Raw genomic sequence first — 26,975 nt, forward strand, 5'->3', positions numbered from 1 at the left:
TAAATAGTCTGCTATGATTTGCTTATGTGCAACTTATACAAGTGACTATATGTTCACATGTTCCAAGTTTCTAGAGAATAAAAAACACTTACTAATTGATTTCCGCATATATAGTCTGCTACAATGTCATTTATTAGAACTAAAGAGCTTAATCCTTGCAAGAAGTAGAACTAAAAACCTCAACTGTTGCTTCCACCTGTATATGTGGAAACTGATCCTATCAGGAAGAATAAAAATATATTCCATAAAGTGCATATATATATGTATAACATAACAAAGGAATTTATTAAAAATGGCTAATAGTTGAACTATTAGTTAAGGTGTTTGGATGTCTTTAACTAATTTTAGTCACTAACTATTAGCTCTAGTATATTGAAACATCCCATAAATATCTTATCAATTGTTATCTAGAGGGATTTCTCACCCGGGAAAAGGAAGGGGATCCAAAGGAATTTGGATTCCTAAACTAGCCGTGAGCGTGAGTGACTGTCTCAATGAGATAGATAGAGATAGACTGACAGACAGATGGAGGGTTTGTTAAGGCGTTACCAGGGGGTCGAAAATATGTGCACTGCATCAAGCATGTAAATACGCCGATCGATCGTGTGGATGCACCTCCGCGTTTGCATGTTTAGTTAGGATTCCAATAATGTCCAAGCGCATCAAGCTGCAACTAGGAAAATACAACAGTATATAGTGCCGTTTTCATCAGGGTAAGCGCACTGCAGTGCGCCTAGTCCGGTCTCAGCTCTAGCTATCTGCCAACACAAAACTGCGTGCCCGGACTCATGTTTTCTTGCTCCAGATGCAGTGAATGCCTAATTCGCATTAACCACACCTCTCTACCAGATGCGGAGCCATCAACGTACTCAAGATCTGCTTGTCTTTTTATTCACGGAAGCTTGCGCACGCAATCACACTCACAGGTTAAAACCTTTCCCGGATACATCCAAACGATGTCCCGGATCGATCGAGTCAGTCCAGAATAGGAACATGCTGTACAGAGCCCACCCGGCCGTCTCTCTCGCTCGAAAGCCGGTGCTGCCTCTGTCAGATGCTGCTGTCGAATCCATCCATCGCGTCAGCAACGCAGGCAGGCAGCAGCACAGCAAACGTGATGTGGCCGTCGACAGCGCCATGCTTCGCCTACGTGAGATGAACGAACGCATGCATATGCCGGCTTTCCCTTCTACTTCTTCCAGGTTCAGTGCTTGCCTATTGCCGATGAACACGACAGATTGGCGATTACATACCATGGGCGGCAGGCAACAGTCCCGGGGCATCTTGTCTTGTCTCTACCGGTTTTGCCTGCCTTGCTGATACAAACGGCACGCCACAGTTTCAAGAGGGGGGCACAAGCAACGGCTCATGCCTACCACAGAGCATACTGTTTGTTCGCTCCAATCAACAGCATAGACAGCTTGCGTCTGAAAGTACACTCCAGTTACAGCACGGCATTGCTTGGAGCTGGACATGATTCTGTTTTGGAACCCAACAACACACTGTACCTTCCTGACTGGGACCATGATGTTGTTGCATTGCACGCCTCCAACGCTCCATCCAGGACGGACAAACTTCAGTCTTTCTTGCTGCCATACCCCATTCAGCTGGGACACCTCTCACTGTCCAGCAGATTTTCAACTCGCCCAATCTCACATGCATCTTAGATGAGCTCGCACAAAGACAGCACACGTAGGTGGTACAATCAACAACTTAAACTAGATCAAACGACATTACAGCTTTCTTTCCCACATTGTGTTTTTTTCCTTATTTGATTATTTCTCCTTGTACAGGTCTAGATACAACAACAACAATATAGCCTTTTTACTTTTAAATCAGACTAGAGTACAAACCTAACAGTTACAATTACAACTTACAACAACAACAACAAAACCTTTTAATCCCAGGATAGGCTAGAGTTAAAATCCAACATCAACAGAACATTTTACTTCTAAGGTAAGCTAGAGCTGAAACCGAACAAAAACCACAAATCAAGGTTCAGACACATGGTTAGCTATTTTCCACTGGCCCCTATTTAAAGCTAAATCTTTGAGTATATTAGACACAACAGCTTTTTTTTCTTTGAACTGACAACTTTCACCTCAAACCCCCACTAGTTAGCAACCAACCTTTCCTCAGGCTGCAACCATCATCCCCAGAAACCTGGGCCAAAACCATATGGTGGCCTCTGCACCATCCTATTGTCGATGTACTGCACTTGCTGAGCACCATTGATACCGAATGGGTGAAACCCATTCACCATGGGGTGGTAGACAGCTGGAGGACCGAAGAAAGCCTGGCCTTGATGCTGCAGCTCAATACCAGGATTGAAATGAAGGAAATTACCCTGTCCTTGACCTACCAATCCCTGATGAGAATGAGGATGAGGATAGGCTGGATGCATAAGTGGTTGTGGCAACCCATAACTAAAAGCAGAAGGGCTGATCAGGTGCTCAGGTATATGCGCAAACCGATCAACAATTGGCTGGCTGGGCCAATGTGCTTGGGGGATAAAAACAGAGCGAGGCCTGGAACTAGAAACATGAGTATTAGCAGCACGGCCGGTAGATACAGTAGCCTTCACTTTCTTCTGTTGCACATGATTACATGCTGAGTCAGGTCCCACCTTGCTGCTCTTCTTATCATCTTTCTGTCCGGGAGAGATGATTTGCTTCTCCTGCTGAAGGGACTTCTCCTGATCAACATACTTATTGTTATTCTTCTGGATGGGAGACACTACTATTGGCTCATCCTGCACAAGGGGCTTCTTGTCATCTTCCTGGCCGGGAGAAATGACTAACTTATCCTGGTTAAGGGGTTTGGTCTTCTTAGCACCTTTCTGAATGGGAGAACTAACTGACTTCTCTTGATCAAGGGTCTTCTTACCATCTTTCTGACCAGGAGAAATGGCTAATTTATCCTGCTCAAGGGCCTTCTTTTTCTTAGCATTTTTCTGAATAGGGTTAGTTCTGGTCTTATTTGGATTAGTACGCTTCCTCTTAATAGTTTTCTGATGGGGTTTAATGACTGGGTTAACCTGGTTCAAAGGCTTAAACAACAGGGCCTTTAGCTTGGGCGCAGCAATTTCACCCTTAGAAAACTTGCTCAAATCAGAAACGCTAGCCCTTAGGCATTCACATATTTTCTGCATCTCCTTCACCCCTACCGATCTGGCAAAATTCTGAGATCGGTCCAAGAAGTCCTCAACCTGCATGGATTGTTTTGCTACATAAACAAAGTTTTGCATGCACCGTCCAATACAATGTTAAACCAAAATCCGTAGGAGACTTACATTCAAGTTGCCAACACCCTTCGCCCAGGTCTTCGATATCCATGTCCCTTCAAAATTGCTAGCACAGAGCCCTTGCTCCCATAAACCCTCCACTGACACTAGCTGCACCAAATAAGTCCAAAAGTGTACGCAATTGAGCAGAATGAGCCACAATAACGTGTAAACTTTGTAAAAAAAAATACAGTTTCACAGGTACAATACCAAAAAGAAATAGAACTAGAACTTAACTGTAACTAGCTACATACTAGAATGACTTAAAAAACAGGAGGAACCACCGTTTTTGTTAGTCAGGTCCATAGTGGCATGGTGAAAATTATTTACAGGAGTTAATATGTTGTATCACCCTCTAGAACACAGTTGATGTATGACAGGTTTTTTTCTGTTATCCAAGTTCTGATGTGTTCCAGAACTTATATATGAGTAATGCATAGTGTCCTGAAAAGGTGTTCTTCATGGTTTTCATTTTATATTATCCAAAACTAAAGAAATATGCTAGAATAGCATGGACTCCGGGCTATACAGGTTATATAATCAGCAACCATTGAACAGAAAAAAATTGAATCTGTAGCTTCTACAAAACTGAGAAATTATGCTATAATAGCCTGGGCTCCAGGTTAGACAGGTTAATCTGCTTCACATAAAATATCAAACTACAAAGATAAAGTTTATTACTGGACCATCGAAACATGAGTTGCTGTTAATCTGTTTGGTGAAGATCTGGTAACTGAAACTAATGATGCAGATAACGAGGGTGCCAGCAACCTGAGTGTCCCCACCCTCGACCAACTGAGCTAGCTCAGCTTCCTAGATGAATGAGAGTTATCATGCCTGGTGAGATGAATGAATAATGTCACCAGGTGTGATAATTCTGTCCTCTAAGAAAAAATAGGAAAATATTTTTATTATTAGTTAAATTGATTGTTCATCTGATCAGATTCAGATTTAACAGGCCTCATGCTCCCACAAGTTATTATCCTTTTGTCGGTCAAGTGCAGAATCTCCCAAATAAAATGGAATAATTGGATCTATACCATTAAAAGATTGCAAATTTAGATATATACCATTGACTCCACATGTAATTGACTTATGTGAACCCCACATGTAAGTGAGATAGTAATGATATATATCTAAAGTTGTAATCTTTTAATGGTACATATCCAAATTTCCCAAATAAAAAAGGTGTCCTTATTTATACTAAAAAGCATAAATAGAAAATCATGAACTCGTGCCTATTGGTCCAAAAATAAAATGAAATATTGACATGTGACGAACATAAATAAAAGCAAACTTTAAACAACTCACTTTACTCATTAGTGATACAAAAAGTTCAGCAATAGACTCTTTATTGCTGTGCCCAAAACCCTGGAATAGTGATACATTCTTCTCAATACTTGCAAAATCTGTACCATCTGCAAGAGGATAGAAACTATCATCTATCTATAGCCTGATGATGGCATGATGATCCCAGAAAATGCAGTCAATGGAGAATGGCATGTGCTCAGATTTGAGTACCTTTCAATACGGCAGAAAATGCAGGTAATATTGGAGGACACCGAGTCTGCAATCCACATTACACAATTTAATGAGCACATTTTGTTTCCCTTGTTCTAAAATTAAAAAGTGTTTCTTGAACAGCCATAGTATACATTCAGGTCACAAATCTATTATGGAAATTACATATGAACAGTGAAACTACTAGTCGATCTACACATGATCATGCAGGTTGATAGAGATCAAACAAAAGTAACTGAGTAAGTTTACCTGTAAATGAAAAGAAACTAAAGAAATAATTGCCATAGAGCTCATTGTTCGATCTTTGGGGCAGTTCACATCATGTACCTTAGCCCAGAACTTCATCTGTAGAATAACACTAAGAGTTGTCAGATCATGTATGAGGAGATTCATGTTACTTAGCATCTCAATCTAAACCAAGATATCAAGACAAAGAATCACTATACCAGATAACAAAGTATCCGGAATCTTTTATCAATTGATGAAATAAATTTAAATATGGCTGATCTTGACATGCCGTCTTTGTTTTCTACTGAAATATCACACTCTACACCAGTTCCCTTATCAATAACCTTCAGTACAGGAACTCTAGCAGTCACAATAGGTGAAACACCATAACAGCGACCATGACCTGAAATTAGTATAATAAAAAAAGAGTTAATTTCACAAAACTACAACTCCTGTAATAAGGAACTATAACTTACTGGCCACTTCATAAAACTACAACTTTGACCCCTAGTTACGAGCAACTACAGCTCTCAAGAAAACCAGTTGTGTGGCCCACTAAGACTATAATCTATTTGAATGGCAGGTGGGTAGTTGTAGTTTTATGAAATGGTCACCGTTAGATTGTCACAAATGGTTGTTGTTTTGTGAAATTAATTCAGAAAGGTGTATTAGACAAGGAAAAGACAAAGCTTAACATTGCCATCAAAAGTTTCTTGCTAATTATCTCGTCACATCCGATATGTACAGCAGTACAGGTATGGAAACTTCATTGGCACTAAGTACACTAATTGGAATGAAAACTTTGCTGGCCAATTTTCCTAACTTTTTTCCCATCACTATATCCCTCTCATCAATCCTACCCTGTAACCTTAACAAGAACCCAATCATACAAGTGCCCATATAACAAAATAATACAAAGCTGCTTCCAAGCCAAGATCGCCATCCCAATACAATATCCTTATAGTAATATCACAACTGTTAACTAACAACAATAATGAAACAATACAATGTCCTTATAGTAATGTCGCAGCTGTGACACATCACAATTGTGTGTCAGGGCCTAAGGAGGCTGCGGCAGCAGCAGCCATGAGCCCTCCAAGGGGGATTAGATAAGGATAGTTAGAGATAAGATTAGAAGATTAGTTTAGATTATCTAGGAGATTAGTTGAGATTATCTAAGAAGGTTATCAGTTAGTAGTTTGTTGAGAGTTTTTAGGAGAGGTTTAAGGAGATAAAGATCTCTAGCTAGATAGGGGCGGCCAGCTGACCTATTTATGTAATCAATGGATGAGAAATAAAGTAAGCAAGAATTAGAAGGGGGAAACCATGCTCTTGCTCGGCCGTGGGCAGAGGCCCCCGGCCGGCGTTCCTGCCCATCGATCCCCCTCTCCAATCCCTCACTGATCTAGCGACCATAACATCTGGTATTCGGAGCCAAAATTTATTCCCATCGCCCTTCAACCGCGTCTGTTCCTGCGTTGCTCGCCCACAACGCGCAGCCACCACCACATCTCCGTTGTGGGTCCGCCACATCTACATTGTCGCTCACCACCGCACCTCAACCAGCACGCGTACAGCCGACCCGCCAGCGCCAACGAGTGATCCCTCGCGCGCAGCCTGGTGACCCACTCAACTTCCCCGCCAAGCCACTTCCACGCCGGAGGCCTCGCCGCTCCGGGTCCGCCGCCGCCGCCTCCACCTCCACGCTGGCAGGTTGCGTCACCCTCCGCGTCGTTGGGACGCCTCTGCCCTGCGCCGCCGGGACGCCACCTCCACACCACGTTGTGGGCGCCACTGCGAGTTGCCTAGACCCGACCGGGCCCAATGTCGGGCATTAGTGGCTCGTCCGGGCATGCAGCCCCGTGGTACGCGTCAGAAGACCCGTCGCTGCCCAAGCCGTGGTGCGGCATCATCGACGGCATCACCGGCTACCTATACTACTGGAACCCCGACACCAACATCACGCAGTATGAACGGCCCACGGTCGCGCCTCTGCCTCTCATGGGTCCTTGGGATTCCGACCAGGCGTACTTCGACAATCTGTTTGCGAGGCTTAACACAATCAACATGGCGCTCTCCAGCAGCACGCCAGCACCAGCGACCTGGTCGTCGTCGCCCGCTCCGGCACCTACATCTTCGTGGGCAGCGATGCCTACCAATTGCGTTGCGCCCTCAGGGACGTCTTCATCACCAGCTGCATGGCTGATGACGCCAGGGGCAACCATACCAGGACTGGTGTACTAGCCTCTGGCGCCGACCCTCGCTGCTGCTACCATGCCGATGACCGCAGCAACCCCTCCTTCCCTATCTACAACGACAGCAGTGACCCTCTGGGGTGGTTCAACGACTGCGAGCAATTCTTCTGGAGTCAGCACACCCTGGAGTCCGACAAGGCCTTACTGGCATCGTATCACCTCATCGGCCACACAGATACGTGGTTCTGGCGGCTGAAACGCGACGAGCATCAGGTCACGTGGCCACAATTCAAGATCATGTGCCAGCAGCGCTTTGGTTCCCTTGCTGCAGTGGCAACTTCTGCCTCCACGTTTGTCGCGCCCTCGTCGCCGACACCGCCCCTGTTATCAGGGGCAGCCATCACTGCTACCCTTGACCCCAAGAGCGACGCCCAGGAGAGGGCGGATGCTCCGCGACAGACGGCGGCGGCTATCCACCTGCAGGCTGCAGCATGCAGTTTCCTAACGCGTCGGCAGGTGAAGCAGAGGATGGGGGTGCTCCATTGCGGGGGAGCCATAGCTGCACCAGCGCGGCCGAGCAACGTGGTGGCTATTCACCTCCATGTACAAGAGGCTGCAAGACATGGCGCCCCTCTACAATGCTCCGTCCGGCACTGGCCCTCATCTGCGGCGACCGGGCAACTACCACAACCAGTGTTTACAAGTCGTCCGACTAATCGCGATTAATCGCGATTAGTCGGGCTGGTCGCCTGGAAGTGGGCGATTAGGAAGACGACGCGATTAGGGTTTCTAGTCGTCCTAGTCGACCGACTAGTCGTCGATCTGGGCGATTAGTCGTCTGGTCGAGCACTGTCTGGTCATTTTTGGTCGTTGCAGTTTTGGACTTTTGGTACTGGGCTTCCCTCTGGTTTTTGGCCCATCTACAGTAGCCGCCCCTTCAAAAACCCTCCCAGCCGCCAGGACCCTTCCAGCCGCCAGAAAACCCTACTCCTCTCCTCTCCTCTGTCGTTGCCGACGTCTCTCTCCTCTCCTCTGTCCTTGCCGACGTCTCTGCTCCAACGGTCCAGCCTCCAAGTGCTCCAGCTGTCCAGCGGCGTCAGTGCTGCTGCTGATGCATTTTGTTTGGATGCTGATCTGCTCTAGGTAGCAGCCAGCAGGTAATGCAGACTATGCAGTACTTTTAGTTTTTACTGAATTACTGCAAGTAATTATGCCAATATTACTTTCAGTTTGGACTTTGGATGAATTCAATTTTACACTTTTACTGAATTACTGCTAGTCTGCTACTAATTATGCCTATATTATTGCAGAAATGCAGTGTTTATATAGTTAATATATAGTTATATACAAATACATATGTCCTTAAATCCATAGAACGACTAACGGACGACCAGAGGTCGACCAGGACCGATTAGGTCGACTAATCGTCGCCCTAATCGCGATTAGTCGCCTGGTCGCCCCTCTCACTCGACCAGCTGGTCGCCCGACTTGTAAACATTGACCACAACTACTCTCCTTCGTACAAGGGGGTCTGCTGGCCTCGCCACAATCTGCTCCAGCCACACCACCCTCTGCGTACTAGTGGCCGCGGGGCCATGAGGGGCTGCACTGCACAGGATCCACTTGCACCTCCGAAGGTTGTTGTGTCTTTACCTCTGTGGTTCCAGCTCGCGCCATCCTCTTCGCTGTGCAACGTTTCCTTGGGACACAGAATGATGCTTGCAGTTGCAATATATCTAGAATAATTAAAAGATGTGTTGATATGTAAAAGGTTCATTTTTCGGTGATAGGTTAGGTCATTACAGGTCGTTTGTTGGATGTTGCAGCTCGAGGACGAGCTGCTTGTCCAGGGGAGGTGTAGTGTCAGAGCCTAAGGAGGCCCACGGAGGGGCTATGACAGCATCAACCATGAGCCCTCCAAGGGAGATTAGATAAGGATAGTTAGAGAAAAGATTAGAAAATTAGTTGAGATTATCTATGAAGGTTATCAATTAGTAGTTTGTTGAGAGTTTTAAGGAGATAAGGATCTCTAGTTAGATAGGGGCGGCCAGCTGGCCTATTTATATAATCAATGGATTAGAAATAAAGTAGGCAAGAATAAGAAGGGAGAAACCCTGCTCTTGCTCGGCCGTGGGTAGAGGCCCCTGGCCGGCGTTCCTGCCCATCGATCCCCCTCTCCAATCCCTCACCAATCTAGCGACCATAACACTGTGACACATTGGTTTTTATATGGGTGTATCTGGACTAATGTTTTTCACATAGGCAAAATTGAACTCAATGCAGGAGCATATTTAAGGTGAGTTGAAGCATATCCATTACACATTTAACTTTTCCTACAAAACAGTGGTAGCATGCACAGGGTGTCGTCATTGTATCAGAAATTTTGAAAAAAAAAACATTTCAAAGTAATTTTATTGTGTCATATATTTGTGTTACAGCTCCTTGTATATGCTAGCACAAGATAGCAGAAACTGCAAATCCAGCTTCTCTGATCACTATAATACTATTGTTGGACCTATTGTTTTCTCAGATGAGCCTTTGTGAACACTTCAAGAGTAGTTCGCTCATATATGGAGTCACTAGATATGTTTCATTCCCTTATTCAATTCTATTAGCTCCAGGTCTTATTGTGCAAGAAATTCTAGTAACAGATAAGAATAAGAAAATCTAGAAGGGACAAAAAAATGCTAGGAAAGATGTGAGATGTGCTTAGAGCAATAATTACGCTGATGAGAAAATAGAACATGTGCAAGCTTCCTAATAGCAGAAATCTTGTTCTTGCGAGGATACTGATCATTTGCATCAGTATTGAAGTTCACAGAGAGGTCCAGGTCACTTTGAGGAGTAAATAGATCCATTGTGAAAGATCCAAATGGTTCCACAATTGGAAGCTCATTATTTTTACCTGAAAAGTAACACCAACTGTGAACTCAAGTATTTCCAATGGAAAACAAAGACTTCCTAGTAAAAGTGGCAGCTAAATTTCCGCAGATCACACTAATAACTAAAACTAACAAGAGGTGTGCTTGGCTGGAATGAAACACAATTGTAACAAAGTTCAAACATAAATTCTGAAAACGCGACAGGCAGGCCATCAATTAAACCAGGTTTAGATTTTTTAATGCACTTCTATTTTTTTCCTAATGTTCTATCATATAGGGGGACAGCATTTTGTATATATGTTCTATCATTTGAAGCATAAATATTTAAGCTGATAAGATATCCTTAAATAAGGTGTATGGTGAAACCCTATTCTTTTTTCTTGAATACGCACAAGAGCTGTGTATCATTATATTAATAGAAGATTGTACAGAGTACACAAGGCCAATAGGCCGCTACAGAGTTACATGAGCGGAACTGAAGAAGAGACAACAAGACCAACATAAAACACCCTATGACCTTTAACCATGAACACTATTCTGAATGAAACAAAAGGTCTGCTGTTGCATAGTTATCCATAAACTTTCATGTGTTTTAAAGAGGTAATATTGGTTCATTCGTCAAAAACATGGTTCCATTTATTGGTCCCAAGCAAGTTTTGGGTTTGTACAAATGTCTATAAAATGTAAATAAACATCTGGCACAATTAAACACTGATCTCAAGAGCACATTACATGAATATAAATCCTTGACCCCCATGATTCCGTACAAAAGACTTCTTCTCGAATATGCAGGAAACTCTTACCAAAAATTTCTCCAACAATTTTGTTGAAAACATTAACCATAAGGTTTCGGTGTTCATAGTCCACTGGCTGTGGTTGCAATGATTCATAGATGTCCTGCAATAAATCATCTAGAGCTGGAAGCAGAGAAGGATCAATGACACACACTTTTGACTCTATCTCACACCTTTCTGCATGGCTGTGTAGTGCTGCATGTTATCCAAAATTTAGATTAGACACTAAATATATAGAACTTTCAGGTGCAAGTCCTTCTAGGTGGAAAGTACGATAAGATATATCTTTGCAACTATTTGTCTTTTATGCGCTCAGATAGGCAAAAAATTTGCGCTCCTAAAAAATATATCTCCAATATGCAAAGTCTGAAGCAACTAAAGCAACATTAAGCAAGCAACTATTGAATGAACCTACTAATGACTCTTAAAATAAATGTAACGAGCTACACGCATGCACAGGAAACGGTTACATGATGTGGGCGTCTGCAGTTCATTTTTTCTCGAACGCGCAGGAGAACTGCGCATCTCATATATTAAGAAGAAAAGGGAGTTTAAGGTCCATGAGTACCAAAATACAAGGCCCTTTACGGCGGCCAATACCGAAAATACAAGAAATCATCCATTAATACTAATCTTAGGCTACAACCTAAGACACGACCGCTTCATTTCCCATTTGGGGAGCCATTAAGTGAGTGGTACCTTTGGCTCCAGCTAGCTCCCAACACCACCTCTTCTCCGCAGCTTGAGCTAAGGCCAGATTGAGGTTGGGGGTATGACCATCAAAGTGACACAAGTCGCAATGTTTCCAAATAATCCAGGCGCCAAGAATAACTAGAGAGTTTAACCCCTTCCTAGATTGTTCGGTTGTAGCTTCAATGGCATGTCTCCACCAAGCTACAAAGCTTCTCTCATGCGGCTGTGGCACAAATGCATGGAGACCAGCTTGCTGTAACCAGCAGAACCAGAATTGCCTAGAGAAAACACATCTAACCAGCAAGTGATTGACTGTTTCCATCTCCTGATCACATAAGGGACATCTCTCAAGGTGATCCAAACCACGTCGGGCTAGGTGATCAGCAGTCCAGCACTTGTTATGAGCAACCATCCACAAGAAGAAACTGTAAGAAGGAAGGATTATGTATAATGTGTTGGATGTATTGCATTGAGCCTCTAAGGAGAATATATAGGAGTACATGACTTGGAGGGCAAGAAGGATATCCTAGAGATAAGGAAGGTTATCCTAGATACAAGGAAGGTTATCCCTGGATTACAATCAATCCTAAACCAACCATATCAGAAGTTGTCTAATATACTCTAACATCCCCCCGCGGTCATAGCGTTAGCAACACAAACGGACAGGCTGGAGAACAATGGATATATCCCCCCCCCACACAGTTAGAACGTCGGTGCGAATGCTGCGACTGGAGTAGCCCATGCAGATGACCTTTGTGCCGATTATGTCGAGATAGCCGAGTGCAAGGGCACCGAGCCGTTGTCGAGGTGTCGTGCATCGAGTAGTTGTGGTCGATGTAGCTGTCGAGGACACCGAAGAAGACAAGGCGCACAAGTCGCGGGCGCAGGCGCAACACGCGGGAAGGCCCGCGGCGCGCCAGTAGGCGCCAGGGTGACGGTGGCGCAGAAGAAGGGTGCCATAGACGAAGACGGCAACACAGTTGAGACAGTCGTAGAGGAAGTAGCCGATGTCGAGGACGATGTTGTCAAACCGTCGTGGACGAGGCGTGCTCCAGGTTTGCCACTCCTGGAAACGCGTCGTATACGAATGCACGTGTCGGTGTTGTCGGTACCGCACGTACTAGGTAGAAGGCCCCAACCATGTGTCAGCGTCTGAAGGGACCAGTAGAGAAGACCTCAACGACGGTTGTGGTGCGGTATGGCAGGAGTGTCGTCGCAGCTCACGGTTGTCAGAGCGGAGTAACGTAGTCGAGGATGAGACGACGACAATGGCAACAAGATTGTGCTAGAAGAAGGCGAAGAGGTAGGCGTTACGCATCGAGGATCCTGGAGTCGCGACGGCGAGAGCCACGACACACACAGGAAGAAGAGACTCGACGACGCTAGTGGAGCGCGATGGCGGTACTTATCGGCGAAGAACTCGATGACGAATGTGGTGCAGACCAGCGACAGATGGTGTCGACGCAGCATGCAGGTGCAGCGCAAATCGACGGGTGTGCCGACGCAGCTCACAGGTGTCGAACAGCTCGCAAACCGTGCGCAGGAGACGCGCACCGACGGAGTCGACGACGATGTAGATGCAACAGTGGGGGTCAACGACGAACGATGATGCTGCTGCCCAAAGAGGCGACTCAGCGGCAACCCTTGTGCTTGGTTAAGAAACTCGCCATGGTTATTAAAACGTCGTTTAAACGACGATTAAGCGTCGTTTAAACGCTAAAACGTGATTAGCGGCTAAAACGTCCGCACGTTTTACAAAAAACGCGTAGAACGTCCGTCCTAGACGTTTAAACGCCGTTTACACGTCGGAACGTCCGTTCTGGACGTTTTCGCTGTTATTTGGACGTTCTGCGCGCATATCCACTAGTGGGCCTTAATGGGCCTTTACCCAGCCGCCAGGCGCCAACCATCGCGCGCTCCAGCTATCGCGCCTAGACAGCCGCCATCGCGCCAGACGCCGTCGGCTGCCCTCCAGGCTCCAGGTATGCCGCCGCCCGCCGGGCCCCCTCCTCCCTCCTCAGTACTCCCTCCGCCATCCAGGACCCAGGTATGCTGTCGCCCGTCGGCCGCCAGCCCGCCCTCCAGATCCAGTGAATGTGTGATAAACTGCTTGGTATATGGAGCAGCTCCTATGATCCCTTGGCTGCTGATGTTCATAATCCCACTCATATTGAATAATCCCACTGACCACTCCTAATCCCTTGCTGCTGATGTTCATAATCCCTTGGCTCCTATGATCCACTCCTAATCCCTTGCTGCTGATGTTCATAATCCCTTGGCTCATATTGAATAATCACCACCACTCCTAAGTCCTAATCCCTTGGCTGCTGATGTTCATAAACTGCTTAGCTTAGTATAACCAGTGTGATAACTGAATAATCAGCACCATTCTACTGTGTGTTGCAAGCTAAAGTGTGGTAGTGAACTCAACTTATGTATGAACTTATTCTATATTTGAAATTCTATGTCAAGTCTGAAAAGTCGTTTCAACGTTCGTTTAAACGTTTAAACTTTGAAAAGTTGGTTCATAACGTTTTACCGTTTTAATAACCATGAAACTCGTAGCAGACAACAAACATCACGTGAAGGTGAGTTCGGGCACGCGATCGGTTTGCCAGACCGACGGTGTGCGAGGCAAAGACGATGATGGTGATGTCGATGTCAGAACCTCCCGGTCAGTAGTGGCGACGATGAACCGGCAGAGATCGACGTGCCGACGAAGAGGCGCAAAAATAGCATGTGGGCATCCCCTGGCACGCCACTAGCCATGCCATGCAGCACAACCGAAGAAGATGGAGCTGGTGTTGTTGAGGGCTCGAGGCCGATGTTGATGACGCGCGAAACGATGGGCGATGGAGACGCAAACCCTATCACTGACCGGAAAAGACGAAAAGACGCAGCAACAACAGATCTGGTACATCATCGGGTAACCCGCCCGGCAGCGGTGGTCGCATCTGCCTCCATGGCGGCGTGCGATGTTGCCGGCGGTGCGGATACAGCCCCATCATAGCCACCGCCACGACGACATGTAACGGGCCAGATCTAGCTAGGCTGGGCTAGTTGATGGCAAGGTGGACAGAGGCCACCGATGGGAGACTTGATTGTGAGTTCCGATCTGATGTTGTGCTTGACGACGCGACGACGAACGCATCGGATCAGATGGATCCACGGTGCATCCTACAAGGACGCTGCCCCCGGCGGAGAGCGATCTCCCCGGGGGCGGCGCGGTGGGGGCGGCGGAAGGGAGGCTAGGGTGTAACCTAAACTCGTGATAACATGTAAGAATGAAGGATTGCGTATAATGTGTTGGATGTATTGCATTGAGCCTCTAGGGAGAATATATAGGAATACATGACTTGGAGGTCAAGAAGAATATCCTAGAGATAAGGATGGTTATCCTAGATACAAGGAAGGTTATCGCTGGATTACAATCAATCCTAAACCAACCATATCAGGAGTTGCCTAATATACTCTAACAGAAACAACACTTAGAAGGCGCCCAACTTTTCCAGATTTGTTCATAAGGCTCGAAATGGATTGAGCCTAGGAACAATCTATCATAAGCCACCTTAGCCAAATATTTGCTAGTGACAGAGAACTGGAAAAAGTGAGCATCATCCACCCCCTGGATTAGAGATGGCAACGGGTACAAACCCGCTGGGTTTTACCGTCCCAAACCCGTACCCGTGAAAAATATCTATGCCCATTAAAAAACCCGTACCCATGACGGGTTTGAGATTTTGCCCAAACTCGTACCCATCGGGTTAACGGGTACCCATGGGTTACCCGCGGGTTTCATCGCTAATATACTTGTTCTTCTCATAATCAATAAGTATCGTAATGATTAATGATATCATGATCCAAAATCTATGTAATAAACAACGAGTTCATGATTTGGTATAAAAATTATTAGTAGAGAGAATGAAATACAAATAATAAGTTGTATAATTAAGTGACCTTGCACTAAGTTATCCATCCACCACATATATAACGCTAGTAAAAACTATAATATCAAGCAAGCAACACTCTCACCGACTACTGATACATTCACCAATTGATAAAAAATATGAAGTAAATAAGGAATAACAAGTTTGTTGTTCGTTTATAAAATAAAATGACAATATGCACTAGGTTTGGTCGGGTTTAAAAAACCCACGGGTTCACGGGTTTGGGTACTATAGGAACAAACCCGTACCCATAAACCCGCTGGGTACAGATTTATGCCCGTTAACAAACCCATGGGTATGAAAATTGATCCAAACCCGTACCCTAATGGGGTAAAAACCCATCGGGTTTCGGGTTTCGGGTACCCATTGCCATCTCTACCCTGGATGCAATTCCACATCAGCAAGCAGATCGTAGAGGTGCAGGTACTCAATAACAGCTCCTACAGCAAGAACTCCTCTTATGTCTGAAATCCAAACCCCATTGGTTAAAGCTTCTGCCATAGTTCTCTTAGATGCTATTTTCCTAGGGACGGCTTCATATGATCTTGGAGCCAAGTCCACAATCCTTTAGCCATTAAGCCATCGATCATTCCAGAACATGGTATGGTCTCCACTTCCTATTTTCGAGATCACAACAATGGAAAAATGCATGGACCTTGTCTGGGACTTGAATTGGACGAGCCGACCAAGATCAGTCCGGATCAGCTTTGGCTAGCCAAAGCCATCTCATGCGCAGTGCCCACCCCATCTCTTGAGAAAGAGGTGTCTCATATGGCAGGATTTTACGGAAACACCAAATACCAACTGAGATCCAACACTTGTGCAGGGTATCTGACTTGGAAAAAAATTAGGACAATGGTGTTTGAGTAACACATGTAAGACTTTCCACAATTGCATTCATACCAGGGTGCACACGACAAAACACAATATTTGGATGAACTTGACAATATCAGGAATCAAGATATCACCAAAAATATTGGAGAGATTCTAAGCTTCCATACTTTCACAAGGAAAGAAGAGAACAATGGAAGGAATGTTATTTCTTTCTCCTTTGATGAGGGGATTCTTTTCGAACTGCACAACAGACAGTATAGCTTCGGGTTTTTTTATTGAACGTGCTTAGCACGTATTTCATAAAGAAGGTAGAAAAGTTACATGGCTTCCCCTATTGCCGGGTGAGCTGCCCATCCACACGTTTCACCGGCGCAAGGAGCGAGAGAGATAGAGAGCACTAGAGCAGAGACTTGCTTAAGACGCTACTACAGAAAAACCTTCATTGGCAGTTATTCCAATGAAGTTCCCGAATACAACATAATCACAAAGAACGACGGTCATGAGAGCTCCAGTTATGTCAGTGACCCACCTTCATTGGCAGAGGGTGCCTTGATTACAACAACGCGACCTGATCGTGTTGAACTAAAAGACTTGAGAAGCGGGGGCTGGATCATCCGGAAAAATGTCCTTTATGTGAGCAGGAGAGGGAGACAATTGACCATCTGCTTGTGAATTGCGTTTTCTCAAGAGAATGTTGGTTCCTCCTTCTAAGGCAATTCGGGCTGCAGGGTTTGGCCCCCCAACCAACGGATATTAATTTTATGGAGTGGTGGCATCAAGCAAATGAAGCTATTCAGGGGTCCTTCAGAGATGGCCTAAACTCCCTCATTATGCTGGGCGCTTGGATTTTGTGGAATCATCGGAACAGATGCATCTTTGATGGCCTTTCCCCTAATGTTGCTAATTTCCTAATCCATGTGGGGGATGAGCGCCGTCTGTGGGAGACTGCCGGGGCCAAGGGGTTGACATCCCTTGTTGCCTCCCTCTCTCATGTAGCCTAGAGTTTTATAGATGAGTCAGTCTATGCTAGTTTCGTTCAGGCCGCCGTAAGGCGTCAGTTGTACCCCGGTTTATTTTAGACCTTGTTTATTTCTTCTTTTAATAGAATGATACGCAGCTCTCCTGCATGTTCGAGAAAAAAAAACTTTAGTCAGGAGAACCAAACACCCCCTAATAACTTGTCTCATTGCATCAATACCTTGACATTGTATCTGCTTGGTTGTACTATACAAGACCACTCAATGTACATACAAATCATTGGGATTCTGGGAAACAGTAAGCAGTGTAGAAAGGTAACAGGTAATCACACAGAAATGTGTCTAGGCTTCCAAACTTTCAAAAGGAAAGAAGAGAGCAGTGAAAGGAATGTTATTCCTTTGTGGCTTTGTCCTTCGAGGAGGAAGGTTCTTTTTCGAACCGCACAGCAAGGGGTATAGCTTCGTGTAATAACTTGGCGCCTTGCATTAATACCCTGGCATTCTATCTACTTTTCTACACCACAAGACCACTCCATGAACATGCAGGTCACCGCGGGAGAGAGCAGCAAGCAAAAAGTGTAGAAAGGCCCAAGGTAAAGACAGAGATGTGTAAGCAACGCAAGTGTAAAAAGAAAGGCCGAGGGTAAGCAGATAGAGATATGTACCTTCGGAATCCCATGAGATTGCCACAGCGGGCCTGCACGATGGCAAAGAAAACAAAGCTCAAACACATAAAAAGCCGAAGAAATCTATATTTGCCATGACAGCAAACACAACAACGGCGACACAGCGGTTTCTGGTCTAGCGGGGGAATCCTATCACGGCAAACAACAACTGCACGAACTTTTTCGCATCTAATGGCTGAATAAGTAAAAAAACTACTACAATCGTGCACCCTCATAGCGAATTTCACCAGAGAAAAAGGTAAGCAACTGAACAGTAAAATCCCCGTCCAGGGGGGGGGGGGGGGGGGGGGGGGGGGGGGGGGGGTGGGCAACAACGAACTTGAGACGGAGATCCCCGTCCAGTAGATCGGAGGCATCGGGTCCTAAAGGAACCGGAGGCGAAGCGGCGGCGGCGGCCATCAAACGATTCCAATCTTACAACCGGTAGCCGTCGGTTGGGCGAGGGTGGATGACAGGATGAGGGAAGGTTGGGCGGAAGGGTCAGACTTCAGAGAAAGTCATTATGTCCGATGAAGCTCTGCTGTGTGGACCCACGGTTAACCATCTCGTTTATCCCGATTTCCCGCTTCCTATCCAGAAAAAAAAACGAAAACTGCTGAACGGTTTGGGCTTTCAAATTTAAAAAAAAAAATCCGTCAAAACGCGCCTATATCGAGCGTTTTCGGTTAAACCTTGTTTATTTTTGAAAAATAAAAAATGACATAATTTGTTTGTAATCGGTTGATTGTATGATGCACACTGAATAATAATAGATTCACACAACATTTGATCACTAAAATCGCATACACCTTACATATGCAAATTTGAATTCATATAAAGTTTTTGCACAACACATAATTCCACATATGTCGAATGATGAAGTATCCACGTATTCAGATTGAGCCATAATATTCAAGCATGCTAGAAGCATTCGGGTATAGCCTCATTCAATATACAATGATCATATACAAAGATATGAAATATAATCAGCAAAAAAACATGAATGACATTTGTTGGGGTGAAGGCTAAACATGACCTCGATCAACGACACGAAGGCTCGACCCCTCGATCAACGACACGAAGGCTCGACCCCTTATTTTAACTAACCATACTTGTACAAGATCACGGGCGACCGGGGCCTACGCTATGTAGCAACTTCGACGAGGCCTTCGACTTAGCACCTAATGATCGATTGTAACCCAAAATCCTATTTTTGGATTTATAAGAGTTATCCAAAAGATTAAGAATTAAAGTGAGTCCTAATAAGGGTTCCTCATTTTTTTAATTTATCTTCTCTTGAAGTGAATAGATGGCGATACAAAAAATGTTGTTAGAGATAGACCCTAAAAATTTTAAAACTAGAGGTTAATTTCTCAATACAGGAAAAAAAAAACATAATACGAGGAAGTCTTCAACCCATTTGCTAACATGAAGAATTCTCTCTCATGAGCTAAATAATTAAAAATATTTTAAAAACATTTTAATTAATGTAACCCTTGATAAAAGTCATATGCTAAGGTCCTCTAAAAGTAGATAAGAATGGGATATTCATTTTGAATTAATTTACAATTGTAGCCCACACACAAAATACTATATTCCTATAAAGAATAGTGTATGTGTTCCATAGTTTAAACATTTGCTTAAATGAATAATTAACCTAGAAAATAAACATGACTTGCATATCATGTTGGGTTCTTTATATGTTGCATATAATCTGGATATTTTTTGAATCAACTCATATTTACATTGGAATTTCAGAATTTGAAAAGTAAGAAAATCAGGAAATAGAAATAAGAAAAAAGAATGAACTAAGCTGATTCGGCCCAAGTTCCTCATCTCGGCCCAGTTCAAGTCACCACCCGCGAGGCCCACTATTCCCCCACCGTCCCTACCTTCTTCCACTGCCACGTGGGGCCCGCTGGATAGCCGCTCGGTCAGCTTCTCTGTCGCCCGCACGCGCATCATCACCTGGGCCACTGCTGGTGCTGGCTCGCTGGTCAGTCCTATGTGTACATTCGGACCGCCCAACCCGGCCCGGCCCAAGCCCGAAAAAGTCTGTATTGTTTGAATTTCGGGCCGGCTCGACCCATTTGAATTTTGGACCGTGCCGGGCCGGCCTATGGGCCTAGCCCTCGGCCCGGCCCGTAATTGCTTAAACGTGTCGGGCTCATTTCGGGCGGTCCGAAATGATAAAAGCCCGAAATTCATATTAGGGCCCGAAATTCAATTTTTGGCCCAAAATTCACATCAGGACCCGAAATTCACATCAGAGCCCGAAATTCAAAACAAAATTAATAAAACAAATAAAAGATAAGACAAATAAATTTGATCAAAACCAAACTTAATATTTGTATTAAGTTACCAGAGCTATGCAATGACTACCTCGTTTACAAATCATTTTGTTAGAAAGAAAAAGAGTATAATCAGCTCTATATAAAGTTCGTAAGTTCAGTTCATTATCTAATGTTCATAACAAGAATAAAATTACATCACATACTCTAATTCAAAGCTACAAAAAACATCTAACTAACATTATCTCTAGCTTTGTGTTCTTTATCAAGTACATGAAAGTGTCGAATTAAGTGTGATTTTAATAAATATATGGCCCTTTTCGTGCCTCTAAATGGGCCATTACGTGCCTGCCTTAAACGGGCCGTGCTCGTGCCCGCCCATGGGCCGCGACCTCGGCCCAAACCTGGCCCGATATATCGTGCCGTGCCGGCCCGGCACTAAAATATTTCGTGTCGTGCCGTGCCTGGGCCGTGCTTTTTTCGTGCTTCGGGCCGGCCCATCAGGCCCGACCCAAATGTACACCTGTAGTCAGTCCCACCACACGCAGAGGAAAACAAGGGATGACGATCCGGCCCACCTGTCGGGTTCATCTCTTATCTGAAGATCAAACCACTGTATCCATCGCAACGACTTCCGTGACGCCGCCGAGACCCTCGCAAGCGGTTCAGGTGTTCTCGACCGAAGCTCCTGGGACGGACTCCGCCATGTGGGCCCCACAGCATCAGCACCTCCTCCACACCACCTCAACAGAATTTGCACCGTATCGAAGTCGAATCCGTTGGGATCTTCTTCGATGGATTTCAACAACTTTAGTACTAGTTTGGTAACTCTATTTTTCCAAGGAATTTTCATTTTCCCAAGGGAAAATGAACTAATTTCCCTTGGGAAAATAGAAATCCCTTGGGAAAATGAAGTTTCCAAACCAGCCCTTATGTTGGGATTTTGGTCGTGGGAGTATAAGTACCCCCTGCACCGCCCCTGTCACATCCATCTTGAGCCAGCACTGGGGACCAATTACTACTATGAGCTGAGAGGGGAGTGAAAGTCAGAAGCATCGCCGCAGTAGCCGATCCTCACATTCACCGTCGTCCAGACTTCGTGAACTGGCCGAGGCCTTCACCGCGGCGCAATGAGGGTGGTGTCTGAGATATCTTTAGAATGAATGTCTGGGACATCCCGCTCATGTTGAATGAAAGGAACGATGGCCTGTTTTTCACGTGACTGAGGTGAGCTAGGCAGTTGGGGTGGAGAAGAACGAGGACAATAAACAGGTTGATAAACAACCCTCTGATATTGTTTGATTTTATCAGAGGATTCCTCCACAAATTTCTTTCTTTTAGACTCCTAATGAAGCTGAATCTTATTATCACCCAAAACAGCCTGATTGACCACCTCATTGTATCTTTTAGCCAAACTGGTTGCCATCAAGCACTGGAGCTACTTGTTAAGGTCCCATAGGAAGTAGAACTTTTTCTTCTCATTGGTATTCACAAAATCCAAGGTGTACTGGGATAGACGAGTGAACCTCTCAAAATATTCCATTACACTCTCTTCTTCGCTTTGCTTCAAATCTAAGAACTCATTGAATTTGATTTCCATCAGAGCTTTCGGAATATGACGTGTCCGAAATACCTCACAGAACTCACCCCAAGGAACTTGATATCCCTGAGGCTGCAGTGCAAGGTCCAGCTTGACCCTGATTGTTGCGTTGCACACTGAATTTTCTGAACATCATCACAACGAATAAGTCCCAACTTCTGCTCAATGGTACGAAGCCAATCTTTTGCCTCCAACGGGTCTTCTGCTTTGGAGAACACTGGTGGTTGCGTGATGAGAAACCCTTTATAAAGTATTGCAACAACAAAATCACGACGACCATACTGAGTTGATGTTGTAGCTAGGGCTATTTGCTGAAGAACAACACTCACATTCGCAAGCTGAGCCACAACATCATCCAAAGTTGATGTCGGAGATGGATTGGCGCATTGACATTCCTCTGGGAAGCACCAACACCATGATCTTTTCCAGAACGAGTCCTCATTTTGCTAACAAAATGAAAGTTAGCTTCCAGTCTTCATGAATAGGAAAGGCAACATAGAAAAGTAAGGACAGGCAGCATGAATTGGGTGGATGAAACACACACTAAACTATTACACATGGGGTTTTAACTTAAAGTTAAATGTCATGGTGCATGCTCGTACTATTCGTCCTCACACATCTTGCCAAAATATAGTGGCTATCACGTTTTATGGCGGTGGCATACCTACTCACTCCGTTATTGATCACTAGTCGAACTTTCCTAGTGTTTAGTTAGTGTACCTGTAGAAAATTCCATTACAGCCCAAACCCCATGATGCAACCACTCATTTCGTCACAGTTTATATATTGCTATATGGAGGCCAACTCCTCATTAAGCGTTGAGCCACACATAGGCGTTGCTGCCACACTTTACCGTAGGCCAACCTATTATGGTAACTTACCTTCTTACCTACACGTAGGTGCATCGTTACAAGTAAATTACACTTCTTAGTATTTCCATGTCTGTATACTCATACACATCCATGGGGTACTGAATCCCAGATAAATAAATACTCCACATCACAACCTTCATGTACACACATGTGGAACATGTATATAGTCCAGTGCCACATTTAAGCAATCCCCTAGACCGACGTTTGTTCGGTCACGCTCTCACAACTCACCTTACCTTAGCGTCGATCCATTCAAAACAGAATGGCCCCAAAATAACGTTACACATGTATGCAGTTCCCTACCCGATTGTGGGTTAGTGGTTAGCATCTTAAACTAGGCCACCTTATAGTCCTTAGTTTTAACCACATACTATTTGCACTTCTACTATCAGGCTTTGCTTATCCATTATTAAGTTTTCTGAAATAATTAGGACTCAAAATCCTTTTGAAGTCTATCAAAGGATTACTTTAAAATCCTTTTGAAGTCAAATTAAATGCGGAATGTAATACAAGGGTAAGAAGACTCCTCCACTTTTTTGACAAGGTATCGAAGAGTCAGCACTCTTCCCTAGTCCTCGTTGGAGCACCCAGGCAAGGGTATCGCTCCCCATTGGTCCTCGCAAGAACCAAGTGCTCATTATGAGGTGATCCTTTGCCACTCTGTCGCAGTGGATCCCTCACGACCGCGTACAAACTTGAGCCGGGTCACCAACAAATCCTCCGAGGTGATCACCGCGCTCCAATCTCTACTAAGTCGTCTAGGTGATGCTGTGGGGGATAGATATCCCCCGGGTCCACTAAAGGAGTAAAAGACCTCACGAAAGGCCCAAGGGCCCAATAAATCGTAAGGTCATTCTTTCGTGGGCCTGGGGAGAAACAACCAACAAAGCAGAGCGACGTGAGACCGGATTGGCGCAAACCCGGACGGCCCACAACGTCGAGCGAGTAAATCGCAACAGAGACCCGACTTTCCCGCGCTGAAGCCTCCACGCAACGGAGCCATGCGAGGATAAGTCGGCGAGGGTTACGTAGGGATAAACTCAAGAGGTTCACTACCTTTTAGCTACTTGTTATTATCATATCCACATGTACTGCCCCACGGTCGAGTATATAAGGCCTAGGGGGCACCCCTTCAGAACGATCGACCCCATCTGACTTAGCCACCCACATCAACTCTCTGTGTCTTCAATCCAGAAAGCCCTCTTGTAACCACGCTCACCAAGCATACTCACCAGGACGTAGGGTGTTACGCATCTCTAAGCGGCCCGAACCTGTAAATCTTGTCCACTGTCCCTCGTGCGATCGGCACGAACCATTTTGCTACAGTCGTCGACACCGTCCTACTCCTAGAAACACCTTGAGGGGCAACCCCGGGTGTGCGGTCGGACCCAAAAACACCGACAGCTGGCGCGCCAAGTAGGGGGTGTGTCAACGATCCAAGCTAGCTCAATGGCCGTCACCTTCTACAGCAAGATCACCATGCGTCCCGGATCCGTATTCTGCTTCGGGACAATCTCATCTGTAGCAGATGAAGAGGGAATTCTACACCGTATCGCGGATCCGCCGGAAAAGAAGTCTCCTCCAACGAACTCCGAAAATGCCGGAGAGGCGCAACCTCCAGCTCTTCGGAAAAAGATCGTCTCCGGAAAGTCGGGGACTGAGGGCTCGCTGACCCGGAAGACTCCGCTGTCTACTTCCCCGACAAAAGAATGGACACGGATCACGAGGAAGAAGGAGACCAGGGAAAAGCAAGTCGTTCTTTCCGTTCCTCCGGCCTCAAAGGAGAACGGGAAGAAAGTCGCCACGACAGCAGCTCCATTCTACCCCGACGTCCTCTTCATCAGGAGAGTGGAATCGCCTACCGTCTCCGACGACGAGCTGACCGCACCCGGAGAAGAACCGCCTCAATGAGAATCCCGCCGACGGAGGAATCGGCGCAGGAACGTTCGACGACATCACGCGGCCGGAGAACAGGATCCGGAGCAGCCTGTCTCGCGAGACGAGGTCTCGGAGATAGGAGAAACTCCGGAAGAACGCGTCTTCAGAGAACGAAGGAACTCCCGACGACGTGATCGCCGACGGGCTCAGGAACAAGCTGAGCAAGACGCAAGACAACGCCGGGAGAATCCGCTCTTCGGGCGCAACCTGAATCCCGACTTCGCCCGAGCTATGAACACGCCAAGCGAAGTCGGAGGGGTACTAGCTCGGATAGCTGATGGACTTCCTCGGACTCCCGACGCCGAGGGATACCGACGCCTGTTCACCCAGGCAGCCAACCATCTTCTACCGCTCGCTCACCCGCCGAACGATCTACGACACGCCATCAACAGTCGCCGAGACGCGCGAAGCTCCATCAATGCTTCGCGCGAACGGCGGCATGAGAACGAGATTCGCCGTCGGGAGGAGTACGACCGGGATCATGGCATCCCGACTCAGAGCCAGGCCACCAGGACTGAGTCGGCAACGGCCTCAACTGGCGGTACCACCCGGGGACGGTCGAGGAACCACAATCACAACTCCCCTCCCCGGGACAGACATCGTCCCCGACGACAGGAGGACACGTGCGGAGTGTCCGCTCTTACTCCGCGCCTTAGGGCCATCCAATGGCCTCCCAACTTCAAGGTATCCAATGTCGACAAATATGAACCTAAGCAGGATCCAGGGGGTTGGCTAGCCGTCTACACCACCGCTGCTCGAGCTGCCGAGGCATCTGAGGACGTTATGACCGCGTATTTGCCCATCGTCCTTGGGCAAGATGCGCTACAGTGGCTACGACATCTACCCCGACACTGCATCGACAACTGGGGAGACTTCAGTCGAAGTTTCACCGCCAACTTCCAGTCCCTCTCTGACAAGCCAGCGCAACCGTGGGACCTCAAATCCATCAAGCGCCGGGGGGATGAGACTCTCCGGTCGTACCTCAAAAGGTTCCAGACCATGAGAAATCGCATCCCCGAGGTCACGGAGGCGGCCGTGATCGAGGACCTCTACAGAGGATCCAACGACTCGGCTTTTGTCCGAGCCATACTACAGAAAGCGCCGACTACTTCCGAGGAGCTGTTCCGGGAAGCCGACCTCTACATCACCGCCGACGAGCGAGCTCAGGACCTCATCGGAGGAGCAAAGCCTGCACCGGCAGCATCACGACGCGACGCGAACCAGCCACCCGACAAACGCTGGGAGAAGAGGCCTCGCGAAGAAATACACGCCGCCGGACCACCTGCCTCTCGCGCCCGAGGGGGACCTCGCGGAGGCGAGCGCACGCTGGACGACATCCTCGACGCCCAGTGCCCATACCACAAGGACATGCGCCACACTCTTCGCAACTGCCGGGACTTCAAGCACTCCGTTGGGCATGGCCGACCCTTCCAACCTCTACCTCCTCCTCCGCCGAGGGGAGGACCGGATGAACCACGACAACCTCATCAGCCGGAGGAGGGAGGAGGAGGAGCTTTCCCACGCGTCGATAGGGAGGTCAACGTCATCTTCGGCGGACATGGGTCGCAGGAGAACAAGAGACAACAAAAGCTCAACGACCGCCAGATACTGGTGGCGACCACCGGTCCTCCCGCCTCATACCAATGGTCAGAACACCCGATCACCTTCACTCGAGAGGATCAATGGCTCAACTTCGACCATCCGGGCAAATACCCGCTCCTCGTCGATCCGGTGATCCGAGAGAGCCAGGTGAAGAAGGTGCTAGTGGACGGGGGGAGCAGCATCAACGTCACCTTCCCCCGGACACTCCAAGGCTTGGGGGCTCACCTCAAAGAGCTCCACAAGTTGGACACTCCTTTCTTCGGCATCGTACCGACGGAGGGGGAATACCCGCTGGGCCACATCTACATGCCGGTCACCTTCGGAACTCCGGAGAACTACAGAACCGAGTTCCTGAGGTTTGAAGTGGCGAACTTCGACTGCGGGTACAACGCCATCATCGAAAGGCCGGGATTGGCCAAATTCATGGCCATTCCGCACTATACATACATGATACTGAAGATGCCAGGACCGCAAGGGATCATAACTGTGCGCGCCGACTTCCAAGGCACCGCAGAATGTTTCCGAGTGGCCATCCAAGCAGCCCTCACCACCAAGCCGTCAACGGTCCCCTCTACACTGGCGAACTCTAAGCCTGAGGAGGACCTCGCAGTACCGGCAAACGAAGCTCAGGCCGCGACCTCTATGCGGCCGAC

At 46.6% G+C, this 26,975-nt stretch overlaps 1 protein-coding gene across 1 annotated transcript; it reads right to left on the reverse strand.

Annotated features, from left to right (window-relative positions):
* Positions 1–1,740: 1,740 nt before the first annotated feature.
* On the reverse strand, positions 1,741–18,498 carry LOC100274680 (uncharacterized). The gene is made up of 10 exons (NM_001148999.2): positions 18,360–18,498; positions 18,020–18,051; positions 10,913–11,098; positions 9,953–10,132; positions 5,251–5,435; positions 5,054–5,149; positions 4,805–4,850; positions 4,595–4,701; positions 3,293–3,394; positions 1,741–3,208 (listed from the first exon to the last, which is right to left on the reverse strand). Exons 1-10 carry the CDS (start codon positions 18,437–18,439, stop codon positions 2,150–2,152), a joined length of 2,073 nt encoding a protein of 690 aa, NP_001142471.1. The 5' UTR covers positions 18,440–18,498; the 3' UTR covers positions 1,741–2,149.
* Positions 18,499–26,975: the final 8,477 nt, after the last annotated feature.

The sequence above is a fragment of the Zea mays genome, chromosome 4 (assembly GCF_902167145.1).
Source record: "Zea mays cultivar B73 chromosome 4, Zm-B73-REFERENCE-NAM-5.0, whole genome shotgun sequence".
Classification (NCBI taxonomy): Eukaryota; Viridiplantae; Streptophyta; class Magnoliopsida; order Poales; family Poaceae; genus Zea; species Zea mays.